Source organism: Peromyscus maniculatus, chromosome 9, assembly GCF_049852395.1.
Source record: "Peromyscus maniculatus bairdii isolate BWxNUB_F1_BW_parent chromosome 9, HU_Pman_BW_mat_3.1, whole genome shotgun sequence".
NCBI lineage: Eukaryota > Metazoa > Chordata > Mammalia > Rodentia > Cricetidae > Peromyscus > Peromyscus maniculatus.
Genome location: NC_134860.1, coordinates 63,724,641 through 63,749,091, shown reverse-complemented (window position 1 = coordinate 63,749,091; position 24,451 = coordinate 63,724,641). Strand labels below are relative to the sequence as shown.

At 47.2% G+C, this 24,451-nt stretch overlaps 1 protein-coding gene across 2 annotated transcripts in view; it reads left to right on the top strand.

Annotated features, from left to right (window-relative positions):
* Positions 1–23,906, top strand: part of Elp3 (elongator acetyltransferase complex subunit 3) — a 67,417-nt gene extending 43,511 nt beyond the window's left edge. For both annotated transcript variants that reach the window (XM_006988782.4, XM_006988780.4), the window contains exons 12-15: positions 989–1,054; positions 2,611–2,838; positions 3,583–3,664; positions 22,863–23,906. In XM_006988782.4, coding sequence (XP_006988844.1) covers positions 989–1,054; positions 2,611–2,838; positions 3,583–3,664; positions 22,863–22,939 — 453 coding nt within the window. In that variant the 3' untranslated portion in view covers positions 22,940–23,906. The remainder of the gene's footprint in view (positions 1–988; positions 1,055–2,610; positions 2,839–3,582; positions 3,665–22,862) is intronic.
* The last annotated feature ends 545 nt before the right edge of the window (positions 23,907–24,451 follow it).

Here is a 24,451-nt window from a genome sequence, read left to right as displayed (position 1 = left end):
GAAGACAGAATCTGCTCTCAGTAGATAAGCTGCAGGATCTGGTGGCCACATCAGCAGAGTATCCTTCTGGGCAGATTTCTCAAAGCATCAAAATACCTTTGTTTTTGCAAAACTGAATACTGGGCTCTTATAAATGTATTGTTAGTAAAATTGTTTGCATGATATCGTCAGATTTTCTAGCATGATCCTGTGTCACTGGTAGAAAATATTGGAATACTGAAATTGTATTTATGGTTTATTCTGTAGGGGAAGAATGTGCCGTAGGACATATCACTGGCTAATGCAAGGCTTTTGTACTGCTGTGTCAGGCTGTAGAGCGTGCACCCTGGGTTGAGGTGCAGGAGTGAGGGTGGTTTCAGATCCTGGCCATGCAGCAGGCATTGCACTGACGTTGTCTCCTGGAAGCTGTGCACGCCAGGGATGTCCAAGAGCCACCTGTAGTTGAGGTGTCTGTCATACATGATTCAAGCTCCTTCTGCATCTCCCCTTCCTTCCTGATTCCCATTCTTCCCCAGTGCCTTTCTTTAAAGGGAAACACGCCTTTAATATGTATCCTTTTGATACATCTAAAATAATAGGACATTAAAAATATTAATGTCATACACAGTGAAGGTTTTAAAAATTTAAGGATTTGTTTTTGCTCTTCTGTGATCATATTTTGGGACTGTATTTTCAATCGTATTTTGGGGTTGTGTTTTTCAAACAGTTAAATCTCTTGGGCAAAACTATTTTCTAACTTTCTAACTTAATGTTCTGTATTCCCCAAGATAATATATGATCTCTTTGAATTCTGAATTCATTTCAAAAGGAAAACTGTAGTTCACAAATTCCTGTCCTCAAATTGAGTAAAGATGGCTTTTTTAAGTTTTCATTCTTTTGTTTCAGTGTAAGTTATGTTCAGACTTGATTTTGAGCCCAGGATTTATTTTAAATGAACATTGAATGAGTCACTACTTTGATTTATTTTTTATTTTTTATTTTTTGGCAGTGCCGAGATGTGAGAACCAGGGAGGTTGGAATCCAAGAAATTCATCACAAAGTGCGGCCATACCAGGTCAGTCTCCTTTTAATCCATCCCAGTGGACCCCACCTGCTCACAGAGCAAACCCAGAAGTGAGTGAATAGCTCAGCAGAGCAGGGTAGCAGGTCAGGCAGGCCAGGCTCTCCCTGAGTTAGGAGAGCCAAGGCTGTGCCTCGTGTCTCATCAGTGGGGACTCAGGGCCCCAGTCATTTGATTTGAATGTACTCAGCTGTGAGTGGCTGCCCACGACTAGGGGCTGCCTTCCTGTGGAGAGCCTTGCTGGTCTCTTCTTTGTAACTGTCACGTTCTTGGCCTTTGGCAGTGACTCAGGGAGTGGATGGCAGCCGCTACCTGGCTTCCCCAGACCTTCAGCACAGTGCCCTGAGGCATTCAGGGTAACTTCACTTGCATACATCTATAATGTCTAACTTGGTGCAGCATTTTCTATGGGGCACAGTTCTTGGTAGCCCCATGTGAGAGAGGCTAGAATAAATGAGCTCTGAGGCAGTGTTTCCATTCTTAGTATGAACTGTTGTTGACATTAAAGGGCCTTTCAAGGGAAAAAGTAGACCCAACATATCTAATCATTTTGGTAAGTTCTTTTTTTTTTTTTTTTTTTTTTTTTTTGGTTTTTCGAGACAGGGTTTCTCTGTGTAGCTTTGCGCCTTTTCTGAGACTCACTTGGTAGACCAGGCTGGCCTCGAATTCACAGAGATCCGCCTGCCTCTGCCTGCCGAGTGCTGGGATTAAAGGCATGCGCCACCACCGCCCAGCATTTTGGCAAGTTCTTATTCTAATTCTATACCAAACACTAGGCTGAGGGCTGTTGATTCTGCTTTGAGTGTGTTCTCCCCATCTGTAGGGCGTGTCTGTTCTATCCTTATCCAAATACGTAGAGTTCTGAATGTACACCTCTTGCTCCTTCGTGTTCATAGAATCATCTGTACCGCAGGTTGAAGAGTCAGCACCTACGTAGATTTCAGCCACTGAAGTCCCCAGGCAGCTGCCATTCACCCTCCCTGAGAAACTGCACTCTAGCAATTGGATTTGAACATGCTCATTCCTTCACTAGGAGTATTTCACAAGCCCTGTGAATGTTATTCTTTCTTAAATCCCATTGAGAAACAGGAAACGAGGATCCCACACACATACAAAGTAGGCTTTAGTGGAAGAAGTAAGGACTAAACAGGGAGACCATTGACCATCTGACAGTTTGAAAGCAGGATGGGAGTGGGAAGCGTTCTGAAAGCCACGCATGTGACTTCATCTGTAGTTTTGTCTTAGAGACAGTACATAGGACATCATAAATTTACATAGAAGCAGTCACTGAGCTGGAAATCTCAGAATCTCAAGGTTAATTAAGTTCAAATATTTGTAAAATTGTTCTCCATTTATAATAGTCCATGAACAAGGCATGAACTCTTATTTAATCCTGTGCTACTTGAGAGGAGGCAAATAAAAACCATAATTACTGATGATTCATCCTTTGTTCCTAGCTGAACATTAGCCTAAACACATCTATGCACTTATAAAAATGAGCTTGGTTCTCTAATTCTGAATGAGGCTCTCCATGGCTTTTTATCAAACAGGTTGAGTTGGTCCGGAGAGATTATGTTGCCAATGGAGGCTGGGAAACCTTCCTGTCCTATGAAGATCCTGACCAGGACATTCTGATTGGCCTGCTGAGGCTACGGAAGTGCTCTGAGGAAACCTTCCGATTTGAACTGGGCGGAGGCGTTTCCATAGTCCGGGAGCTCCATGTGTACGGGAGCGTAGTCCCTGTCAGCAGCCGGGACCCTGCTAAATTCCAGCATCAGGTACCCACGTCCTGCCTCAGTGGGCCTGTAGTTAGGAAATTGCCTGAGACAGGACGAGACGGTGGGGGTAAAGAGGGGAGATGTAGAGTGGGAAAGAACATAGGAACAAGGGTTCATTTTGTTCAGGGCCATTCCATCTCCATGTTGTTCCCTTGTGGTTCCATGGGTGCTGGGAGACGACAGATACATCAGTGTGCCTGCTTAAACAAAACTGTTTCACTTCCTGCAGCATCAAATGAGGTAATGGCAGGAATGTGATTCACAGGTATAAGTTGTATAATATGTATAAACCCCTGTTCTGACCTCAACGATCTAAATTTAGAAATCTGTGGTGTTCAGTTTCAGGGAAATACATTAACAACAGTAAATAGTAGGTTTAAGGTAAACCCCAATTGGATGATGCAAGAATTTTGCAACATTCCAGACCCTTTAAAAAGTGGAGGGTGAGTTGAATAAACAAGACCTGTTACTCCAGACTCCTAGACCTGGAGTTGCCTAGACCTTACCTAAAGAGAAAGACGAGGAGGGGAAGTCAGCCCTACGCTGACCCAGAATGTCATAGCTGGCTCTTGTCTCAGTGCTGACTTCTTCACGAAGTCGCGGAGTGTGCTTTGGGCAGGGTCCAGGGGTTTCCTTTTCCTTAACCATCAGTAGCTTTTTATCACTTCTTAAGACATTGTACCAACCTCTCTTAATGGTCTTCCTTCCCTTCTTAATCCACAAACTCCCTGGTGCTCCTTCTAGGGCTTCGGCATGCTGCTGATGGAAGAAGCGGAAAGAATAGCTCTGGAAGAGCATGGATCTGGGAAAATCGCCGTTATATCAGGTGACTGGAGAGGAGTTCACGATTCACACTTGACACCACAGTGAGGTTCACTCTCGCCTCTGTGTGGTTACTGTGTTCAGAACTGGTCTGGGCTGACAGGTGAAGGGCTCATGCTCAAACCTTCAGGAAATTTCTGAGCATTTGGGTCAGCTTGAGCTTCTAGACGCACTCTGCTGTCCAGCACCAGGCCGGTAACCTGTGCGCAGTCTCTACTTGTCTGACCTCTGTCTGGTCACTGTGGTCAGCTTCTCTCTTGGGCTTTATGCCAGCTGCTCTGTCTGTGGAAATGGAGTTTGGTAGTCTGGCCTAAGGAAATGTGAACAATGCAGACCTGAGATGTTGCTGCAGGATGATTGAAGGCAGCATGTAGTTCTTGCCCCTTCCAGGATGCTGCTGTGGCCTTTGCTTCTGAGTGACAGCGTTTCCATTTGGAAGTAGGAGGGAGGGAGAAATTTTCCTCTGCCCTCTTAGGGTCCCAGGCCAGATCCAATAATTAAATGAGCAACGACAAATTAACAGGAAGAACATGTACAAATTAACATAAAATGAGTAAGACACGGGAGCCTTCAGAGGAAATGAAGACTGGGAGATGCATGGATGCATGGGAATCTGCGTGTTTTAAAACTAAGTCGATGAAGGGTGGAGAGTCATGGGAAAATAGGACAGGAGGAGGGATATGGGCAGGCTGAGAGTAATCCACCTGGGGGACTTAGCAAGGATGTTCTCCCTCCAGCATGGGCTGGAGGAGTCTTCGGGAAGGTCGGGCAGGGGAAGGTCCGAGCCCTTCCTAGACCTGCTGTGTTCTCAGTTCCTCCAGCCTTTGCCAAGGCATCTACGTGGACTTGTGTATCTGAATCCTATAAGAACCACCCCTCCACCCCAGCTGCTGACCAAGACATCCTATAGTTGGGGAGGAAACATGAAAGGAGATTGGTGGGGGAGCAGGAAATGATAGAAAACCCCTTTACTCTCACTCCTCGGTGTGGTGTGCTGTCCCTGTAAGAACAACGACTAATGACTAGTAAGGAATCCAAGGTGGTGAAAGGCAGAATCGGAATTTGTGATGTATTTGCCCCCGGAATGCATTTTCTTTTCCTGTTTGACTACCACATTCCAAAACTTACCTGTGACCTGAGAAATACTCTTCTCTGAAAATGAAAGCTGAAATGAGGTTTTTAAAAGAAAAATCAGTAAGTTGCCAGTCAATAAATCAGTACTGGTGCCCAGGTCTTCATGATCATAATTATAGAAATATAATCACACAGGTTCACTTAATCATTTAGTCTGGCTTGGGTTTTTGATGTTACCCAGATGCATAATGTATTTCTTAGCATATCTAGCTTTTTCTATTTTTCTCCATTACTTTAATCCCACAAAGAAGTACCTGGCTGAGGCTTCCTGACTGTCACTGATGAGTAATAGAAAGCGATTCCCTCTCCCAGCTTACCCTGTACTTGGCCAGGAGTACCAGGAAAGGGCAACCTGCCTCAGAATGCCCTCTGCCTGTGCATCTGGGCGGGGCTGGCAACACCTGAGCCCCAGGTTGTCGTGGGCTTTGAGATCACCCAGAGAGCTGCCTAAAGTCATTTCAGTACACTCTGAGAGCCCACAGCTGCTCACCAGCCAGTGGCTGCCTCAGATTATCTCCAGACCACATCAGAGGCTAGACTTTAGTATTCTCCCAACACTATGCTCTCTTCCCAGTTAGTTGTTAAGGTGACCCTAACTGTCTGACCTAACTGATTTTTCTGGTGCTTGGGACCCTATCAGGTTTCCATTCTTCATCACTGCCTTCCTGCCACCCCTTTTCCCTCAGAAGTATCCACCCAGGGCCCCTGACTTGCCTGAGGTCAGGTCCAATTGCACATAAGAGCCTCTGTCTTTTTTCTGAGCAGGGTGTCTTTCTGAGTGGGAGTCAGCATCTGTCCTCACCAGCTTTTTATCATACTCTAAATGATAGCTCAATTTCATGTCTTCTGCATGGCGAATTTCTAAAATAACAAGAAGCCGCTTGCTTAGAGAAGCAGGCGAGAGAATCTTTGTCTGCTCAGTGCTGGGACTCCTCCTCCCTGGCACCCTGCAGAGGGTTCTTCAGCCAGAATGGGTTTCTATAGGAACGGCCCTGGAAGGGCTTCCTGGAACTAAAGTGAGTTCTTTGGGAGAAAGGTTGGTGAGCATTGATTCTGCCCTCTGGCCTGGGAGCCCCACCATTGTAGTAAGGAAAACCACATATGGCCTCCTTGACTTCCTGTTTAACTCTGGCCAGCCTTCACAAGGGAACACTGACACATTTGCTGTGTGGCAGGTGCATTTTATTGCTCTTACTTAGCAGTGTATCATGGGTCTGAGAGATCTTAGTACAGAACTTAGGGAAGGTAGATAACAAGTGTTTGTTATTGTGCCATGTGCTGATGTTACTTTTTCCTTCAATTTTTTGTAAATGGGGTGGTGATGGTGTGTGTGTGAGTGTTGTATGTGTGTGTGTGTGTGTGTGTGTGTGTGTGTGTGTGTGTGTACATATGCTCACATGTATTTTTTTAATTTATTTTTATTTCATGTGCATTGGTATTTTTTGCCTGCATATGTGTCTTTGTGATGATGTCAGATCCCCTGGAACTAGAGTTACAGAAATGTGAGCTGTCATGTGGGTGCTGGAAATTGAACCTGGTTCCTCTGGAAGAGCATCAGGTGCTCGTAACTGCTAAGTGATCTTTCCCATCTCTCCAGCCCCACATGTATGTTTTAACTGGTGTTTTAAAAAAAGTCAAACAGTTGCTGTCTGTACACTGATCCTTAAACAAAACTCTGATAATGCACAGTACTGCTGTTTTTGGGGTGCATGTCTTGAGTGGCACTATTGGAAGTGGCATAGAAAATATATGGCTGGTGCAGAGTTTGCAGGGAGCGAAGGCTCCATTCCTGCCTTGCCAGCCACTCTCCTTGTGAGCTAATGAAACGCATGGTCTTTATTAGTTGTTATTAAAATCAGGTCCATCAGGTTATCTTTGACTGTTCTAGTCTGGTGTCTTAGTTAGGGTTCTGTTGCTCTGAACCATGGCCACAGCAACTCTTATAAAGGAAAGCATTTCATTGGGGCTGGCTTACAGTTCAGAGGCTTAGAAAGTGTGGCAGTGTACAGGAAGACATGATTCTGGAGAGGGAGCTGAGAGTTCTGCATCTTGACCCACAGGCAGCAGGACAACTTTGTGCCACACTGGGCACAGCTTGAATATATGAGACTTCGTAGCCAGCGCCCACAGTGGCACACGTCCTCCAACAAGGCCACACCTCCTGTTAGTGCCACTGCCCATGGGCTAAGCATCTAAACACAGGTCTATGGGAGCCATTCCTGTTCAATCCACCACATCTGGCCTCTAGGTTCTCAGCGGGACCCCTTAGGTTTTACTGATTACATTTTACCAGTCTCTTTTCTGACACCATAGATGACCCTTTAATTTCTTGAGTGATGGATTATTCCATTCTCATTCTCAGCTGGGATTTGATGATGAAATTGGTGGTGCTCAAGTTCCCACAGGCAGTTGATCCCAGCCACGGGATGTGGGTACATTTGGGTCACCACTGGCACTACTGTTTTCTCAGACGTTGTTCTCAGCTCGTACTCTGCTCTCTCTGTCCCTGGCCTTCTTCTAAGTCCCACACACGGCGACACAGCTGTTCTGTCTTCACATGATTCGTGAGGAGAAGTGAGAGGGTATCGGTTGTCATTTCCTTGCCCTGGCTATAAGAGTAATGCATTTATGTAGAACTCTGACTCGTTGTGACTGCCCTTCATCTTGGCAGGGGTTTTCTCTGTTACTTAGACTTATAATCCAGTGCTCTACCTCTAGACAGTACTAGTAACTTCACTGTAGGTCTGACTTGAACCACTAGTCAGAAAGGTTCTGTATATTCTCATTTTCCCTATTTAAAATATTGTTTCTATCTGTTACCTCTGTGTATTTATTGAAAACTGTACACTGTGTGCTTAGTGAATATAGCTACATGAGAAAAATTTAAAACTGCTTTAAGCAATTAGTCAGATGAAGTACTTTCTAAGAGGCATTCAAATTCACTTACTTTTTTTAAGTACATAATTGTCTTAGTAAACAGTTTTAAAATTTGCTGTCAACTTTAACTGAAAATTATTTAAAAAACAAAAATGAAATATTTAGCTTCATCACCATCAAAATCACTAGGTGTGTTGAGGGGAAAAATAAAAGTATCTATAATCCCAATACTTGAGAGTCTGAGACAGGAGGATTGCCATGAGTTCAAGGCCATTATGGGCTACAGAGTGAGACTCTTATCTCAGAAGGAGAGGTGTAATGTTGAGCTGCCTTCTGGGAACTGGGTCTCCACCATTGTCCCCATCTACAGGGGAGGATGAGACAACCGCTCCTTAGGCTCCAGGTCATCTCTCCGCCAGGACTGGGTGCTTCTTTCTGCATGGGCCAATCAGGGTTCTAAAGACAACTAGTTTAGCCGGGCGGTGGGGGTGCACGACTTGAATCACAGCACCTGGGAGGCAGAGGCAGGCAGAACTCTGTGAGTTCTAGGCCAGCCTGGTCTACAAGGTGAGTTCTGTTAAACAGAGAAACCCTGTCTCAAAAAAAAAAAAAAACTAGTTTAGAAAATAATGTATGGGCAGGAACTATCTGTTAGCTGTTGCTCAGTTGCAAAGCAGTTAGTCCCAGTTGTGTTCAAGGGCTTCGGTGTCTTAGCTGTTGACCTGAACGGCTTCTGTGCGTGCCCATCTAGTTAAGATGAACACGTTGTGTTTACTTAAAAAACGTGGTGTTTGCCTATATGGTGATCAGCAGTCTGTCCTTCTAACAAGAAGCAGTTTCTCTCATCCTTCATGTATGAGGAAGGATCTCTACTGTGGAAACTAACTACAATCTTTCAAATGCCATCACTAATAATCACCATGGAAACCAGAATTCTGATGTCACAGTGCCCATACCATTTCTACAAGGGCAAATATAATCATCAATAGCCACTGTTTAAAAAGCCACTTAGCACCTTCAACAGAATAAGGGATCTTTTTTTTCTTTTGGCAATTTTGGCTAGGTATCAGATTTAATCATGTTACTGTTTCAGTTTGCCAAGCTAATTACTATGCGGTAAGATGGACAGCTATTCCCCAAGCTCCCTGACTACCTTCGTCATAAGCAGTATTCTATTTGTGTTCTTTCAAGTAGAAAATTAATATGGCCATTGGCCAAGAGCTGTACAAGCTTGATAGATCACACAGTGATGGTGAGAGACGAGAAAAGGTCTGAATGGTTGATGTCAGAAACCTCTCAAGTCAGAGCCTGACAGCCATTTTGTTTAAATCTATTACAGTGCCAATGACGATGGCCAGGAGATCTAAATACAGAGTGAGTGAAACAGTCACCGTGGATATAAGGTCATTCTTAATCATGTTACTCAAAGCCCTGTGACTGACCTAAAGCTGTGACTGCAGTCCCCAGTAGTCAAAAATCAATGTGTCTGTGCCTTATATAATCCAGCATGGCTTCCTAGGACAGAAATTAATGGTCTTGTGCCCCAGAGCCCCTGATTAATAATGTTCTGTGTGGGCAGAAAATAGCAGTTGTTTCCTTAGGCTATGACCAGCTGAGATTTACTTCCTGGACCTGAGAAACCTCACCTGTATCCCAGGCTCCTACATGGCTCACCATTTTGGGTCAAGGTTATTTTATTCTTTGCATTATAATCTAGTTGAAAAGCAGAGTCCATTTGTAGCCGGTTGTGCCTGATAATGGACTCATAATCCTACCAGAGTCCCCAGAAGAGCTTCTCTTCATTATGGCAGACTATTTGCTAATGGGCCAGGAAGCCTGCCAAATGCAAACTGGTTTGTACCACATGTGCATGTGTGTTAATACAGGACTTAGCAAAAAGGAAGAGAAAGAGCGTTTCCTCTTTTGTGCTCTCTCCTTCACCCTTCATATAATTTTCTTTTAAGTAAATTACCCTGCAGTATCCCCTAACTAAATGCACGTTTTCTGGCTTCCACGTACCTTCTTCCACTTTGGTATTCTAACAGTGATCATGCATATTGCTTTTTTGATATGTGTTCCAATGGGCTTGTTTTTATCATTACTATCATCTTGCTTTTAAAGACAATAGATACAGCATAAAGTATTGTACTGTTACAAGTCCTCTATTAACTTCATCATCATTATTAATCAGACTGGCATTGATAGCATAGACTGCTATTCAGCTAGATAATATGTTGACTGTGTGTTTGCCAATTGATGTCTCTTGTAGTTCAGCCATGGAGGGATGGTTGCCTGGCTTGTCTCAGGAGTGCTTGACATTTGTCTCTTGTAGCTGAATCAGTACCACTTTGTTATAAATGAATGAGGTACCACTGTGTAACATTTTACATTAAACCATCCCACACTAAACATCATATGACTCCTTAGTGCTCATGCTTACAATAGTCCCTAGTAGGCTACCGTTTAGATCTTGTAGGTTTCTGAGTCTTGGGCACATTCCCTCAACAGAAGCAATAGCACTGATGCAGCAGCCTGTCAGAGTGGAAGAACTGCATTTTGGCTTTTACCTGTTAGCCTTCTGTGTTTCAGAAATGTCGCCATCCAAAGGCTAGCCTCGCTCCCATGGCCATGCTGAGTTTCTACCCAGTCCTGTTCCTCCTGGTTTATGGATATTGCCAGTAATGGTTGTATGCTTTTGTTTAGAAGGAGAAATGGGTTGTACCATGTGGTCAGTGCTAATATCCCTAAAAGTTCTGGAAGCTTTGAGGTTATTAGCTGCTTGCCTTTATTGGAAAGGTGAACGCTGCTCGGGTGTCTTGCTGGGGAAGCAGCCCTCTCTAAGAGGCTGCTGTACTTGGTCCGTCTTCATGCTTTATTGCAACCCAAGCTCCTCCTCAACTCTCCGAGGAACAGTGTTGGGTTTTTCTCTGTCAACATTTGACCTGGCCTTAACCCATTTGATTTAATAATGTTTTATTGTTTATATCTATTAGAGGCAGAATTCTTTCCCTTAAGGTGAGTAGATACTGATAAATAATACTGAAAATATTGCTACAGCCCTCTAAGCCAGGAGTTTGTAGCGCCTTTCGGTTTGGGAATTTCTGCTTCCAACACATCCCATGACATATTTCCACTCTTCTGGCATCCCAGCCTGAGCTCTGCACTCTGACAGAAGTTCTCCTCTCTCTGAAGCAAAGGAGTTAAAGTGGTAGTTGTGGGCTAGTCTGCTGATGCTCCCCCATCTGCCTCCCTGAGCAGATGGCTGTCTAGTGAGCCCACCACCTCAGGAATGTTGGTAGTCCAAGGCCCCAAGATCTATGAGGTGTAGCTGGTGAATTTCTCTCCAGCTCCCACCAAGCCCCACTAGTCCCGGAGCCCACTTATAAAATAAACACACCAACTCTTATGTTATTTAAACTGCTCGGCCATTAGCTCAGGCCTACCATTGTCTAGCTCTTACCCTTATACTCAGCCCATTTCTGTTCATCTATATGTCACCACTTGTTCTGTGGCTTTACCTGCTGCCTTTACATGATGCTCCCTGGACGGCAGCTGGTGTCTCCCTTTTCTCTACCTTCCTTTCCTTTTCTTCTCTCCTCTCTCCTAGTCCCGCCTATACTTCCTGTCTGGCTACTGGCCAATCAGTGTTTTATTTATACAGAGTGATATCTACAACAATGAGGCCCATTCCTTCTTCCTGTGAACCATATACAAGTTCCTGGTTGTTCAGATTATTTGACTAATAGAATCCTCCCCCTGCTTCAGATCTAGAGGTTTAAAACAGAAATTACTTATTTGCTCAGTAATGGTATGTGAGAACGTCAGCAGGACACAGAGATGGTTTTTCTCTGGTCTGTGCTGTGACGGCCTTAGCTGGAGCAGCTTCAGAGCCAGGGTAACCTGGACAGGACTGTCGACATGAGCACCTTGCTTCTGAGAGCAAAGAGAAAAGAGTTCTTCTCCACTGGGCGGAAGTACTTAGGAAGAATTGATACTAATTCTTTTTAAATCTGTTTGATAGAATTTACCCACAGCTATTTAATCCTGGCCTCCCTGGTCAATTATTTATTTAAGAATAGGGGGAGATGTCATGTGATTGTGAGCCTGATTCTCCTTGCAGAGTTTGGACTCTTTTCTGTCAGCGTCTGTGTTTCTGAAGAATTTGTCCATTTCATGTGGGTTGTCCACTGTTGTAACTGTGTGTCCTACATGGGTGTGTGGGTTCATGCAGGTCCGTGGAATGACTCAGAGGCATCTTAAGAATGAAGCCTTTCATGGCTGCAGGGGGTCCAGCCTTGAAGGACTAAAGCACTAACCCTTTGCCTAGGGCATATTTATTTACTCTATTTTACAGTTTAGATAATTTCTGTACCTTCAAAGCAACCTAAAAGAAGCTCCCAGAGACCAAATACCAAGTGCAAATTACTTGATTTCTCAGGTACCTCCGTCTTCTGGGTTTCCTGGACCAAGTTTTGCATAGGCCTCTGATCCTTGGGGGACTCTCTGAACCTTGACTCTCAGACAAGATTTACATAGGGTGATAAGAGAAACAAAGGTGTGGTTAAACAAAGGAAGAAGTAGGGCTAGGTGCTGCTCTCTGGGACAGGCCAGGAGCTCAGCAGGAATGGACTACAGTGTGTTCGTTCATAATTTTTCCGTAGTATGATCTCATAATTATGTTTCTTTCTATAAACACAGTAGTAATGCCTCCTCTTTTATTAAGATGTTTTGATACATTTATCTAGTGGGGGAGGCAGTTGCATGTGTATGTGTGGAGGTCAGAGGACAACTTTTGAGAGTCGCTTCTCACCTTCCTTTGTGTGAGACCCAGGGGTTGCACTCAGGTCGTCAGGCCTGGTGGTCAGCACCTTTACCCACTGAGCCGCCTGACCAGCTCCTTAGTAGTGGGTGTTGGTTTATATATGTTTGTTTACTCGTGTGTGTGTGTGTGTGTGTGTGTGTGTGTGTGTGTGTGTGTGTGTGTGTGAGAGAGAGAGAGAGAGAGAGAGACACAGAGAGAGAGACAGAGAGAGAGAGCGCAATGTCCCCACTTGTTTCTATTTTAGAGACGTGTTCTCTGAGGTGAGGTTGGACAGCTTTAAGAGTGAACTTATGATTTTGTTTATTTTCTGTTTGGTATTTTATCCTTAGTTTCTGTCATCGCCTTTCTTGTGCTGGCTTCGAGTTTCATGTGTTCATTTCTCATCTCCCTCTTTCTTGATTTGGAGATATTTGTTTTCAATGTAACCATTTGCAGCTATAAATTCCTCTCTGAATGCTGCCTTTGCTGGACTCAGTGAATTTGGGAGGGAAGTGTATTCACTTTTCTACAAAAAAAGCCTGGGGTCTTTCTCTGAGACCCAGATTGGCCCAGAACTCACTATGTACTCCAGGCTAGTCTCAAGCATATGGCAGTTCTCCTCCCTCGACCTTGTGAGTCCTGGGACTACAGGAGTGAGCCACCGTGCTTTGCTTCCGCATTTGTTCTTCATGGTGGTTTCCAGCTCCCTGAGATGACTTCTGTGGCCCTTTGGTCATTTAAGAGTAGATTACTTAATTTCCACATATTTATTATGGGTTCTGCAGTTTTCATAATGTGTGCAAGTCTGTGTGTGTGTGTGTGTGTGTGTGTGTGTGTGTGTGTGTGTGTGTGTGTGTTTAATAATGTCTTCAAAAAGTAACTGTCCAGGTCTGAACACTGGTACTAATTCCTGCTCGAGGCAGAGGGAAAGCTCGACAATTAGAGATGGGTAGAGACCCCACCCAGCAGCCAGTGTCTTAAGAGGCTTGCAGCTCAGCAGCATGCCTCACGAGTACATGGGTACTGTGGCTTTCTGAGGTGGGTGTGAGGGGCGGGTCACCCCAGAACAGCTGCATCACCAGAGTCCGACCCCATCATAGATAACCACCTCTGTGGGTGCTGCAGCATGAGGCCCGCCTCTGGGTCCCCTCTCCCACTGTGAACCCCAGCATCTCCCTCCCACCCGTTATTGATTCCGGGTTTCACTCCACTCTGGTAGGAAAGGGTATTTTGTGTGGTTCCGTGTTTTTCTGGCCTGACCAGATTTCCCCACAGAATACTCCTTGTGCACCTGTGAAACTGTTTGCTCTGCTGTTGGCAGTGGCACGATGTCCTTCAAGCCTGGGCCCTAGCCCATCTGTCCCTCCCACTGTGTGCTGTCCTTGCCACAGATTCTGTCTTCAGGCCTGTGTGACCATCAACATCAGTTTATAATGATTGTCATATGAATTTGCCTTTTCAATTCCATAGGAAGTAAAGAGAAGTTGTAAGTTCAAACCAGTGGCTTTTATGTTTGCTTGTGATGTTTACCAGTGCCCTTCAGTTCTGATTGCTCCAAGTTCCTTCGGCCTTCCTTGTGAGGCAAGTCTAGTAACAAAATGCCTTAGCCTTTGTTTATCTGGGGATGCCGTCCTCCTTTGTCCTTGTCAAATGGAGAATTCTTGGTTGGCTGGTCCTTTTCTTTCAGTGGTTTAATAAGTAATCCCACAGTTCAGACTTCTTTGGTTTCTGCTCTCAGCTGTCAGTCACAATGAAGACCCTTACATGCCACAAGTCATTTCTCTGGCTGCTTTCTGGATTCTCCATCCTCTCAGTTAGCCTCTGGCCAGATGTCCTGGCCCCTCCCTTCACCAGGTCCCCCCTCCCCCCCCCCCCCCCACACACACACTATTGCATTTGGAATGACCCGGTATCACAAGATAGTCGGTTCCAGTCGGTTTCTTGTGGTTTAGAGGCTGCCTTCTTCACCCTCCTACTCTACCATTTCAAGTTTGTGTCCAAGAAGCCGTCAGTGGAAGAGAGCTGTCTGGCTCCAGGCAGTAGGTTCCCCAGTCCTTGGCTTCTTAGAGACATGCTCATGGTTTGAGACAAGAGAAGGTAGTGAGAGTGACCGATAGCATCGCTACCTCTGCTCTGGTGGCAGTGGCCACTCTGCTCTCCAGTCAGATGACATGCGCCCTAAGAAAAGCCTGTAGGATGCCGGGCAGCATCACTGGCTTGGACATCACCATGGGAAATAATGGAATACAGGAAATTTAGATTTCTAAGTTTCCTGCTTTGGGTCTTTGTTCCTCTCACTGTGTAATCTTCAAAGAGCCCTTGCAGATGTGCAGAGGACATCAGGCTGCTGGGTAGCAGAGTCCCTGCTGGACCTCTTTGCAGTCAAGAATGGGATATTAATGACGTGCCATCACTAGCCACCTTGAAGAGCTCAGCTTTATGTGGTTACCCTTTATCAACTTTGTAAATTTTTTTCTTTTTAACAGAACAGGAGAGAGATTGTCTGAAAGATTTCAGGTCATTGAGTTAATTGGTTCTTTTTCAGATGTTGAGAATAAAAGCTTTTCCCCCTACTTCCATGTCAGTGTGTTTTTGAGTGAAATATTGCCATCCTTTTAGATCAGTGAGATGCAATAAAGTCTCATTTCAGTAGTAAATGGATGAAACGAATGAGTATATTCCCTGTATTAACACTGCAGCACATATATAGCCCTCGATAAATAACTGATTAATTGTACTAAACGTAACTGAAACAGTTTGTCTGTTTCACTGATTTTTTTTTTTTATAAAATGACATAAATCATCATCTCAGTTTTTTTATATCTAATTTCTAAAACTCAGATTTCAGCTTCATGGAATAGATTAGCATATCCTGTCTTTCTCATTTCAAGTTTGGCTGTTTGAGTATGGTGATGCGGGCTCAATCTTCATTCAATCCAGTTAACATTGCTAATGATAAAGGGCAGCCTCATACCCCAAGAAAAGTGTCAGCGAACAAGAATATACCTCCAGATTTCCAACCCTTTCCTTGTCGGCACGAAAATCTCCACATCATTTACCAGTCTTCTTCCCTTGTGGAATACCAGGATACAATGTAGAAGCACATGCTCATCCGGGCTCTCAGCTCCTGGCATTATTTCCCCCTCTGTTCTTTGCCAGCTAGAACCCCAGCCTGCCTTCTCTCACGTTTCCATCCGTGTGAAGGGTTGATTGGTTTTCCATTGAAGTAAGCGTTTGTGTGGTTGGAACCGTCCCCGTTTTTATTTTATAAGCGTGGCTGGAAACTGCCACAGTAGGAAGGGAAGCCTGGTTTTGTTGGATTGTGACGTGTTTGGCCACACCTGTGTGTCGTCGTCTGTCAGGCTGCTGTAGCGGATGCTCTCGGAGCAGGAGAGGTTGGCTTACTGCAGATCTCATGATAACATAGGGTCCAGCCTAGCAGCAGCACACTCGGTGTTGTGTGAAGATCCCTCATCTGAGAGGACACCGTGTGTCTTCACGTGGCTGAAGGGCAGAAAGACAAGCAGGCTCCCTCAAATCCTCTGTAGGGGGCCTAAATGCCACTCACGGGTCTTCACCTCATGACTGAATCACCTCCTAAAGGCCTCACCTCTTATGCTGTTGCTCTGGGAGTGAGATCTTGACACAAGCATTTGGGAGAGAAAGCTGCATGTGGCCCCGTGCAGATAAAGACAGCCATATCCAAGAGCCCCTGCTGACATTTCCCCATCCCAGGTCCCTTCCCTTCTCAACTTCCTCTTTCCTCCTAGTGTCCTGATTTTTGAAAAATTTTTTTGCTACCTGATTATGCATCCCTTAGCTATATAGTTAGTGTTCTCGATGTTCATTTTAAATAGGTGGACTTACGTTGCGTGTTTACTCTAGCTGTGTTGGCTCAGCTTTGTAGTAAGACCGAGTCGGCGTGTGCTATGGTCTGTGCCCCTCTGCTGATAATGTAGGCCTTTATGCAGGTGTCCCAGGGCTCGTCCCAGTCTTGCTGGGTGTTGGGGTGCTAAGAAGCTCCCTGTGGTGTGGCGCTCTTTCCTTTCTGTGCCAAGTCTCCCTCTCTGGTCTTCAGGGCTGTGGCACACAGGTCTTTCAGGATATCCTCCGGGCTGCTCTCATGCTCTCGGTAGTTAGATATCGTACAGCTTTTTTCAAACTGTCTGTTTCCCTCTAGTTTGCTCTGCTGTTGTCTGGGTAGGACTTTCCCTCTCCACCTCTGTCTGGCTTCTTCAGTGGTTTGCCTAGTCAGTTCTGAATGCTTTCATCCTCTAGCTAATGTCAGCTTCCAGGACTCTCTCCCCGAGTTTCTTAAGGCTCCGGTTGCACATATTTTAGACTCTGGCATGTCCACTGAGTATCATGCCCTCTCCCGAACACACACGGTTTCTCTGTGGTCTGTTGACTGCTTCTGACCAGACCTCCACTGGGCTGATCCTGCTGTGTCTAATGTGCCGCCAGCAGTGCCCTCAGCCTACTCTTTCTTTCTTTCCTTTTCCTTCTTTTTTCTTTTTCCCCCCTTTTGTTTGGCATGGTCTCAGTATGTATTTGTAGCCCTGGCTAGCCTGGAACTCACAGAGATCTGCCTTCCTCTGCCTTCCGAGTGCCCTGACCCAGCTGGTCTTCATCCTACTCCTTTTTAACTGTCTGGATTCCAGTGTTTTGTCAACTCTGTCCTATCATGATGTATGTGTTCCAGTTGATTGGAACGGTACTTAGATCCAGCGTCTCTCTCCTCACACGTGGAGAACACGCTCCTTTACAGCCTTCGTCAGATGCCTTCCACCCGGAGTGCCTGCAGCCTGTGGTCTCTCCTCATGTTGTCTTAGTGTATTTCGCCTGCTTTGCTAATTGCCAGCAGTTTGCATGAGAATTTGCTCTCAATAATGTCTTAAACATTAGCTGTGTTAGCCTTTGTCAAGGAAGACTTCTGCTTCCCTTTGCCCAGCCTCTGGGAGTGCTGGTTGGCCTAGGTCCTGTGGGAGACCCTGCTGAATCTCCATCTTGGCCAGACTCCCAATCCCTGTTCCTTGACCTCTGGAGTCTGTGAAGCAACTCCCTTCCTCGGTGGCTCCTGCCCAGCCCTGGCCAGGGGTGCGGAGGGTGGGGGTTGCAGCTAGCCAGGCCACTCACCTGACCCAGCCATGTCAATCTCCTGCCCTTTCTGCCCTGGCAGCTGCCTGGGTCAGAACAGCCGCCCCCCCCCCCACTGTCCACCTCATCAGTAGTGACCCCAAGATGCCGACAGCTTTGAGATTGAAGCGTTTTCAATTTTGCTCACGTGTTTTCACCGTCCTCAGCTAACACTTAACCCTGATCATGGGTCTGTGGTAATCAAGCCCAGTTATCTTCTCCATGCAGCGTGAATAATACTCAGCCCTTCCTTCCGCCCTTCCTCAGAGTCTGGTTTCCATCTCTTTTCACCTCTCTTACTCTTTCCACCAGATTGGAGTCGTGGTCCCATCATTTTTCCAGTGGTGATGACTACGGTCTGTCAGGTTTTTCCCACAAGTCCCCCACACACACACACACACCCCCGTCTCCAGTGTCCTCCCGTGTGGGCTGCAGTCTGTTGCCAGCAGCCCGCTGCCTGCCAGGGTTCTCTGGCCTTCCCTGAGATGTACTTTCTCCGGGCCTTCTGTTGAAATGGAAGTTGCTGTCTCTCAGTTCCTCCAGTGGTTTGTCACACAAAAGACCTTGAGACCTGGACACAAGGTGGTCAGGACAAGCGGAGTCCTCCCTGTGCTATCATGGAAGAGTGTGCTCCTCATGGAGCAGGGTGGCAGTGGCAGGGGAGCACCCCCAAGTGTATGAAGTGCCTGGGTCCAAAGGGTAGTTCTTCCTCTTCTTCCTGTGAGCTGACCTGTGGCCTGTTCAGAAAACCCCTCCTCAGGTCTCAGAAAGCCTGGTATGTGCAAGCACGGCCTGGTTCCACCACCGCAGCCAGTGCTGAGGAGGCCTTACTCCTCTCCTTCCCTGTACTCAGCTGTCACTACCCTTCCTCTCAGTGGAATTAAAATCCAAACAAGTTTCCAGCTCTTGATGGATCTTTCTAAAGGAAAAGTGTAGTTACTTCAGTGTTCTCGGGGGTGTGATCGCACCCCTGGGAAACAGATGTCTTCCAGTGGGAACAGTGGCCAGAGGAGAACACTATCCCTGTGAGTGGGAGTCTATCACTGAACCTAGAGTGAAGCTGCTAGTCAGCCTAGTCCATCCTCCATCCCAACACACACACAGTCACACCCTGCTCTTAGCGTGGATGCTGAGCATCTACACTAGGGTCCCCTGGCTCGTGCTTTATCCACTGAACCATCATCCCAGTCTTCAGTAGTGTAGAGCTTCAACAACTGGGTTTGTTCCATTTGTGTCCTGGTTAACTGTTCTAATCACACGAGCGTGCACGCACACGCACACGCACACACACACACCCCGTGTGCTAGACCTCCTTATGCACCCGTAATTAACCTTCCCCCGTAGCCAGTGGCTGAGGCAGTTAGCAAGGCCTCTGCGTGTCCTCTCTTCCTCCATAGAGCAGGCGGAGCTGTGTTTTAAGCTAAGTGGCGTCACACAAAACCAGGGAGAGAGGCTCAGAAAGCAGAAGCCATTTTAATAACTGTTCACACAGATTTCCTTCTCCCAAAAGAGCTGAGGCAGAGGAGGCCAAGGAGATAACTTGGAGGCTGGTCACTGGAGTCCCGTGAGAACATTGCTGCAGACAGTTTTTGTGGTGTTCTCTTTCCTCTGGCCTCATTTGGACACTGTCCCAGCTGACAAAGAAGTGAACATGGACATTTACTCTGCCTACAGTAAAAATAAGGTCCCTATGACATGGGTAAGTCCTGACTGTGGACCAAGTGACCCTGAAGATAAACGAAGCCAGACCTTTCTTGCTCCTCGGATAACTGGGAGCTCCATAGCGAGCGCTCCAAAGACCACAGCCAAGAGCACTTGACTCCTGCTTGGCAGCCCACGCAAGGAGTGGAGGGGAGAACTCCTTCCTGCTTGCACAGCTGTGTGTTTCTGCTGCAGGGGAGAGGCGGCAGCGGCAGCGGCAGCCGGGCTGATCTGGGACCAAGACAGCCTAGCACGTCAGCACGGTCCAGGAGGCCACTGACGTCAGCTGCAAAGGGTAATTGCTTTCTCCTGGCTGACTAACACAAGGAAAGTTACCGTGACTGAGGCAGAGAGGAGGCCGGAGCCAGGGAGGGCCTTCAGGCAGCCAGGTGATGGCACATTCGCTTTCCAGCTGGCCAGTTTGGAGAATCTGGCAGATTGGAGAAATAGGCAGTTCTTAACTTCAGGAAAGAAGATGCCTAAGAAGATGCAGGGGGAAGAGGTTGGAGTTTGGACCAGCCAGAGCCCAGGCTCTCCACGGCACTTGAAGCCTCTCAGAATCCCAGGAACTGTCTGGGGCTGTTCCGTGTTCCTGAAAACAAAGCTAAGCTGGCCAGAGAGGATCCCAATGCCTTTGCCAACCTAGTCTCAAGGACCCAGTTCTATGTGAAGGAGGAGCAGGAGGCTCACTTGGGGTCATTGCTGAGAAATGCTCCCATGAGTTCCAGGAAAGCCCATGTCATAACCACCCACCTGTGAACTCGGGGCTCTCTCCATCACTCAGCCTGGTTAATCCAGGCTTATCTAGGCCTCTGATATATAAAAACACTTCTCCCAGCTGTAGATCTTAAAATGAGGCCATTGTCAGGGAGCATACAAATGAGCAGAATTATATATGTCCAGGGCTTGTCCTAAGTAGATCTGGGGATCATTTGGGACACCCCCAAGTAGAAGGTAAGGAGCCAAGCCTCAGGGGTGACTCACTCACTGTGGGAGCTGCATGATGGCTTAGTTTCAGTAGACCAGTGTCTCCATTTCCAGATGCTTGAGACCCTTACAGCATAAATAAGTCCATGGGAAATGGTGCCTCTCAGCCAGCAAGATGGGGATCTAGAAGGTTCCAAAGGGTCGCCCCTCCCACCTTCCGTGTGTAGTCCTCCCGCCGCCTGGCTCACAGTGCCGAGCCAGCTCTCATTTTCTACAGTGCGTCCTGCAGGAGCGCATTTCTCTGTGTGTACACAACATGAAAATAACGAGCGTGTAATGGGTCCCCAGACGTTTACTACATCCTGATTATGTGCTAGTCACTGTAATAACCCCAGTGACAAAAGCCGTGGGCTTAAAGAGCTGACACTCCAGGAGGGAGGCAGGGACACAGTGGAATAGAACATGCAACACTGAAACAATGTCTCTGGTTAAAGTGTCCTGCTGGCCAGGAGGGAGGTGTGAGCTGGAACTGGGGCTAGCCTCAGCTAGAGGAGCAAAACCCAGGTCTCCAGTGCCTGAGCTGGGACCGGAGGGCAAGTGGGCAAGGGCTGCTTAGGGATGAGCATGGCAGATCAGTGGGGTCATCCTTTTAGGCAGGAACCAAAGCCAAGGGGTTGGAGTGTGAAAGAATTTGTATTCTATTTCAGACGGGAGCTCAAGCCTTAGGACCTGCCCTTAGTGAGCCTAGGCTCTGAATCCAGATTTTTTGTGGTTGCCAGTGGGATTATCTTCCTGTCCTCACACACTCTTGTGGGTCACAAGGAAGAACGCTGCACTGTGACTTCCTGTATAGGTCGCGCCTGCTCTGGCTTTCACCGAGTCACTGCCACCTACAGAAAGGCCTTCTGTCTCATGAGTGAGCCAGGCATAGATAGACTCTGCTGTCCCATTGCTGGTGAGCGGGGCTCCAGAAGGAGCTGGACACAGCTGACTGTCTGCACCTGGAACACACTGGGTTGTCCTGGTCCTGGTTTCTCAGCTGTCTCCTCTCCAGCCCTACTCTGCCTTATTTTGCTGAATCCTTCAGACAAGTTTGAACTCTGAAAGTGTTTAAAATGTGTATTAAGTGGCTGTGCCCGTTGCGGTTCTGTGATGAGGTGTGACGTGCTGTAGTAAAGAGAAGTGTCGGGAAGGCAGCTGTAGTAGCAAGTGTGTGTCCCCATGTAACGACTGCCCGGATGAGTAACGACATCCTCGCACATCGGCCCCAACCCTTGTCATCTTTCAAATGTAACCATTATCTGACTACATTTTGGAGTCTTTCCATGTCTGAATTTTGTGTAAATGGAATGTTTCATTATCTGGTTCCATCCATGGTTCTGGGAAATTTCTCCATACCGATACAGATAGCATAGTTGCTTTTTTCGCCTCTATGTGATATATATATATATCCATCCCTTTGTGAGAATACTCACCTACTGCCGATAGATATCTGGGTTCTCTCTTATCTTGGGGTGTTAAAATGTTGTGTCACCTGCTGGGCATAGCATATCTATTCACTGAGGTCATGGAGTATGACCTGCTGGGTCATGGAGTACGCCTACAGATCTAGAACTTGGGGAAGGGTAGCCCTTTAGGCTTTGAGCCTTCCTGTTCTCAGAGTCTGAGCTGCTGCCCATGCCTGTCATTCATATGTCCACCATTTCCTTGCTCTGCACCAAGCCTGTGGTAGAGAGAAGTAATAATAACACAACAAGCAGAAGTATGCAGAGAGAATGTGGTCCCCTGGTTAGAGTTAGTCCTAGTGAACTGCCATCCATCCGTGCAGTTCTGTACCCCATCATACAGGCCTCCAGCTGTTTCTAACTCTTACAACATTCTGAAGTGGGTAGAAACATGATTTGGGAGCTCTGTTCCTTGTTGATTTAAGATTGGAGTATTTACAACTGATGTCTGTCTGAGGCGGTCCTGTACCCTGAACCATACTGTAACTCTCAGTAGTTGTCAGAACTGAGTTAAGTTGGGGATACAAGATGACATTCACAGAGAACTGGAGAGTTGTTTGGTGAGGAAAACCTTTCTTTTTCTTCAGAAACCATGTGTCCCTGTGAGCCAGGGCCAGTCCATCAAACCCGCGTCTCTGGGACAGCTTTTTCCTGTGATCCCTTGTGTGCTCCAGCACCTCAGACAGGGGCCATGCTTAGCTGTGCATGCTTTTGCTTCCCAAGTTGTGTGGAGATCCCATTTTTCCATCTGCCTTCTCGTTCACCTCCAGGAAACCACGTGGAAGAGAGGCCTCCCCTGTGTGGACTCTCCTCTCCAGCATGCCCTCCTGCAGTGCTAAACAACATGGTACACACAGACCCTGAAACATGCTTTAGGCACGTCTCTTGTGGCCTACGTAAATGTACGTGCCATATACCCTGGTCCTGTGTTAGCAGCTGGGAAAGGACATTTGTCCCACACAGCAGTCTGTGTCCGTAGGGCTAGACGCCAGCATAATAGAAACGGGGCAGTTTGGACAGCAGTGCGGCCTGCATGAGAGAGCAGGCGTGAGGCTGAGGGCCCAGGCTGGCTCCCGAGGGCTACAGAACTTAGAGCTCTGTTGACTTTTTCTCTCTTGCAGGGGTCGGCACCAGGAATTACTACCGGAAGATTGGCTACAGATTACAAGGCCCGTACATGGTCAAGATGCTAAAATAATGACCACACCAGTCTACCTTTGTGCAGCATCCTCCCTGGCAGAAGACCACAAGTAGGGTCTCTTGAGTCCCCAGTAGAGGCCAAGCAAGTAGACGGACTGACCTGCATGTCCCTCCTCCCCACCCCTCCGCCCCCGTGAAATACTTCACCCTCCCTCCGCGGCTGCTAGCTCCCCGCTCTAGCCTCCGCCTACAGGCCGGAGCCGCCCTCCTTGTGTGCCCCAGAGTCACTTGTGGTTTGGAGGCTTAAGTGATTGTCTCGGTTTCTAAATTCTGCATGACGGCTGCAGGTGACCATTTGGGCTCAGCACTGTGACAAAAGCAAATCAACTCCCTAGCCATCGTCACTTGTCATTGTCATCTGAGGGGCGGCCTTGGGAGAAGAGGAAGCTGGACCTGTCAACGTGACTCTGGCCTTTAACTCCATGCACGTCCGCCCTGGCATTGAGAAAAGATTTGTACCGGAAGCCATTTGGTGGCTGTGCCCATGTCTTGAAACGTGTTGGGGGAAAGGAGAGCTGAGGTGGGGGATGTGTTGATAAGCTTGGTGCCGGCCATCGCCAGCCATCATGTCAGGCCTGCCCTCCCCCTGGCTGTCCCAGAAGCCTTGGTCTCACATCCATGCCCCCGACGCCTGCTTCCTCCAGTGTGCTGGGCTCGCTCTGCACCAGCCAGTTCTTCTGTCCTGAGCAGACAGGGTCCAGTGTGCATAAGTATCTCTGCATGCTAATTCTGTAAGGTGGGTGTTGACGGTGCTGCATGGAGACAGTGGAGTTTGGCTAGTGTGTAAAAGCAGGCCTGACGGACCTGCACAGAGCAAGTGGGCCTCCCAAGGCTCCTTCGTCCAGCTAGGCCCCTGAGGAGACCAGGCTCTGAGAGCCTGCCTCACCGGGCACCTGCCATTTCCAACTGTGTGTAGTGAAAGTTGTCCTCTAAAAGGTCTGAAAAATAAAGTCTTTAGCAGAAAAGAGGAGTCGAGTGGAGCTTTTTCTCCTCACCCTGTAAATGTGATGGCATTTGTCAGAAATTTACAGGTTTTACTCCCCGGCCTGTGACACCGTGTGTTTCCCTCGGGTGCCATTTGCCATTTCATCCGCTGCTGAAAGCAAGTGCACGGGCTTTCTCGGGCACACTGTGGCACTCCAGCCACTTTCCCAGATTGAAGTTTGGGGGATTTGGCTATTTCTTAGTTATACATTTCCCCATAAAATATAAAAGTATTAAACTAATAAAGCGCACACCCCAGCTTTCACACTCGCATTACAGGAGATGGTGCGTGCTGAGCCGGCCGAGGGCTATGGCTCCCTACCTGCAGCGTGCCTAGGCCATGTGTGTGCCTGTCTCCACTTATTCATCTCTCTCATTCACCCAAATGAATCAAAACACACAAGGAAGCCACCAGAAGACAAGCATGTGCAGTGTTTGTTTTTAAAGGTGGCCACTTAGAGCAAGAATTTAAAACAAGCCTGCCAGGGGTCCTCCAGCACCCTCCCCTTGCCTTGTGAACCTCAGT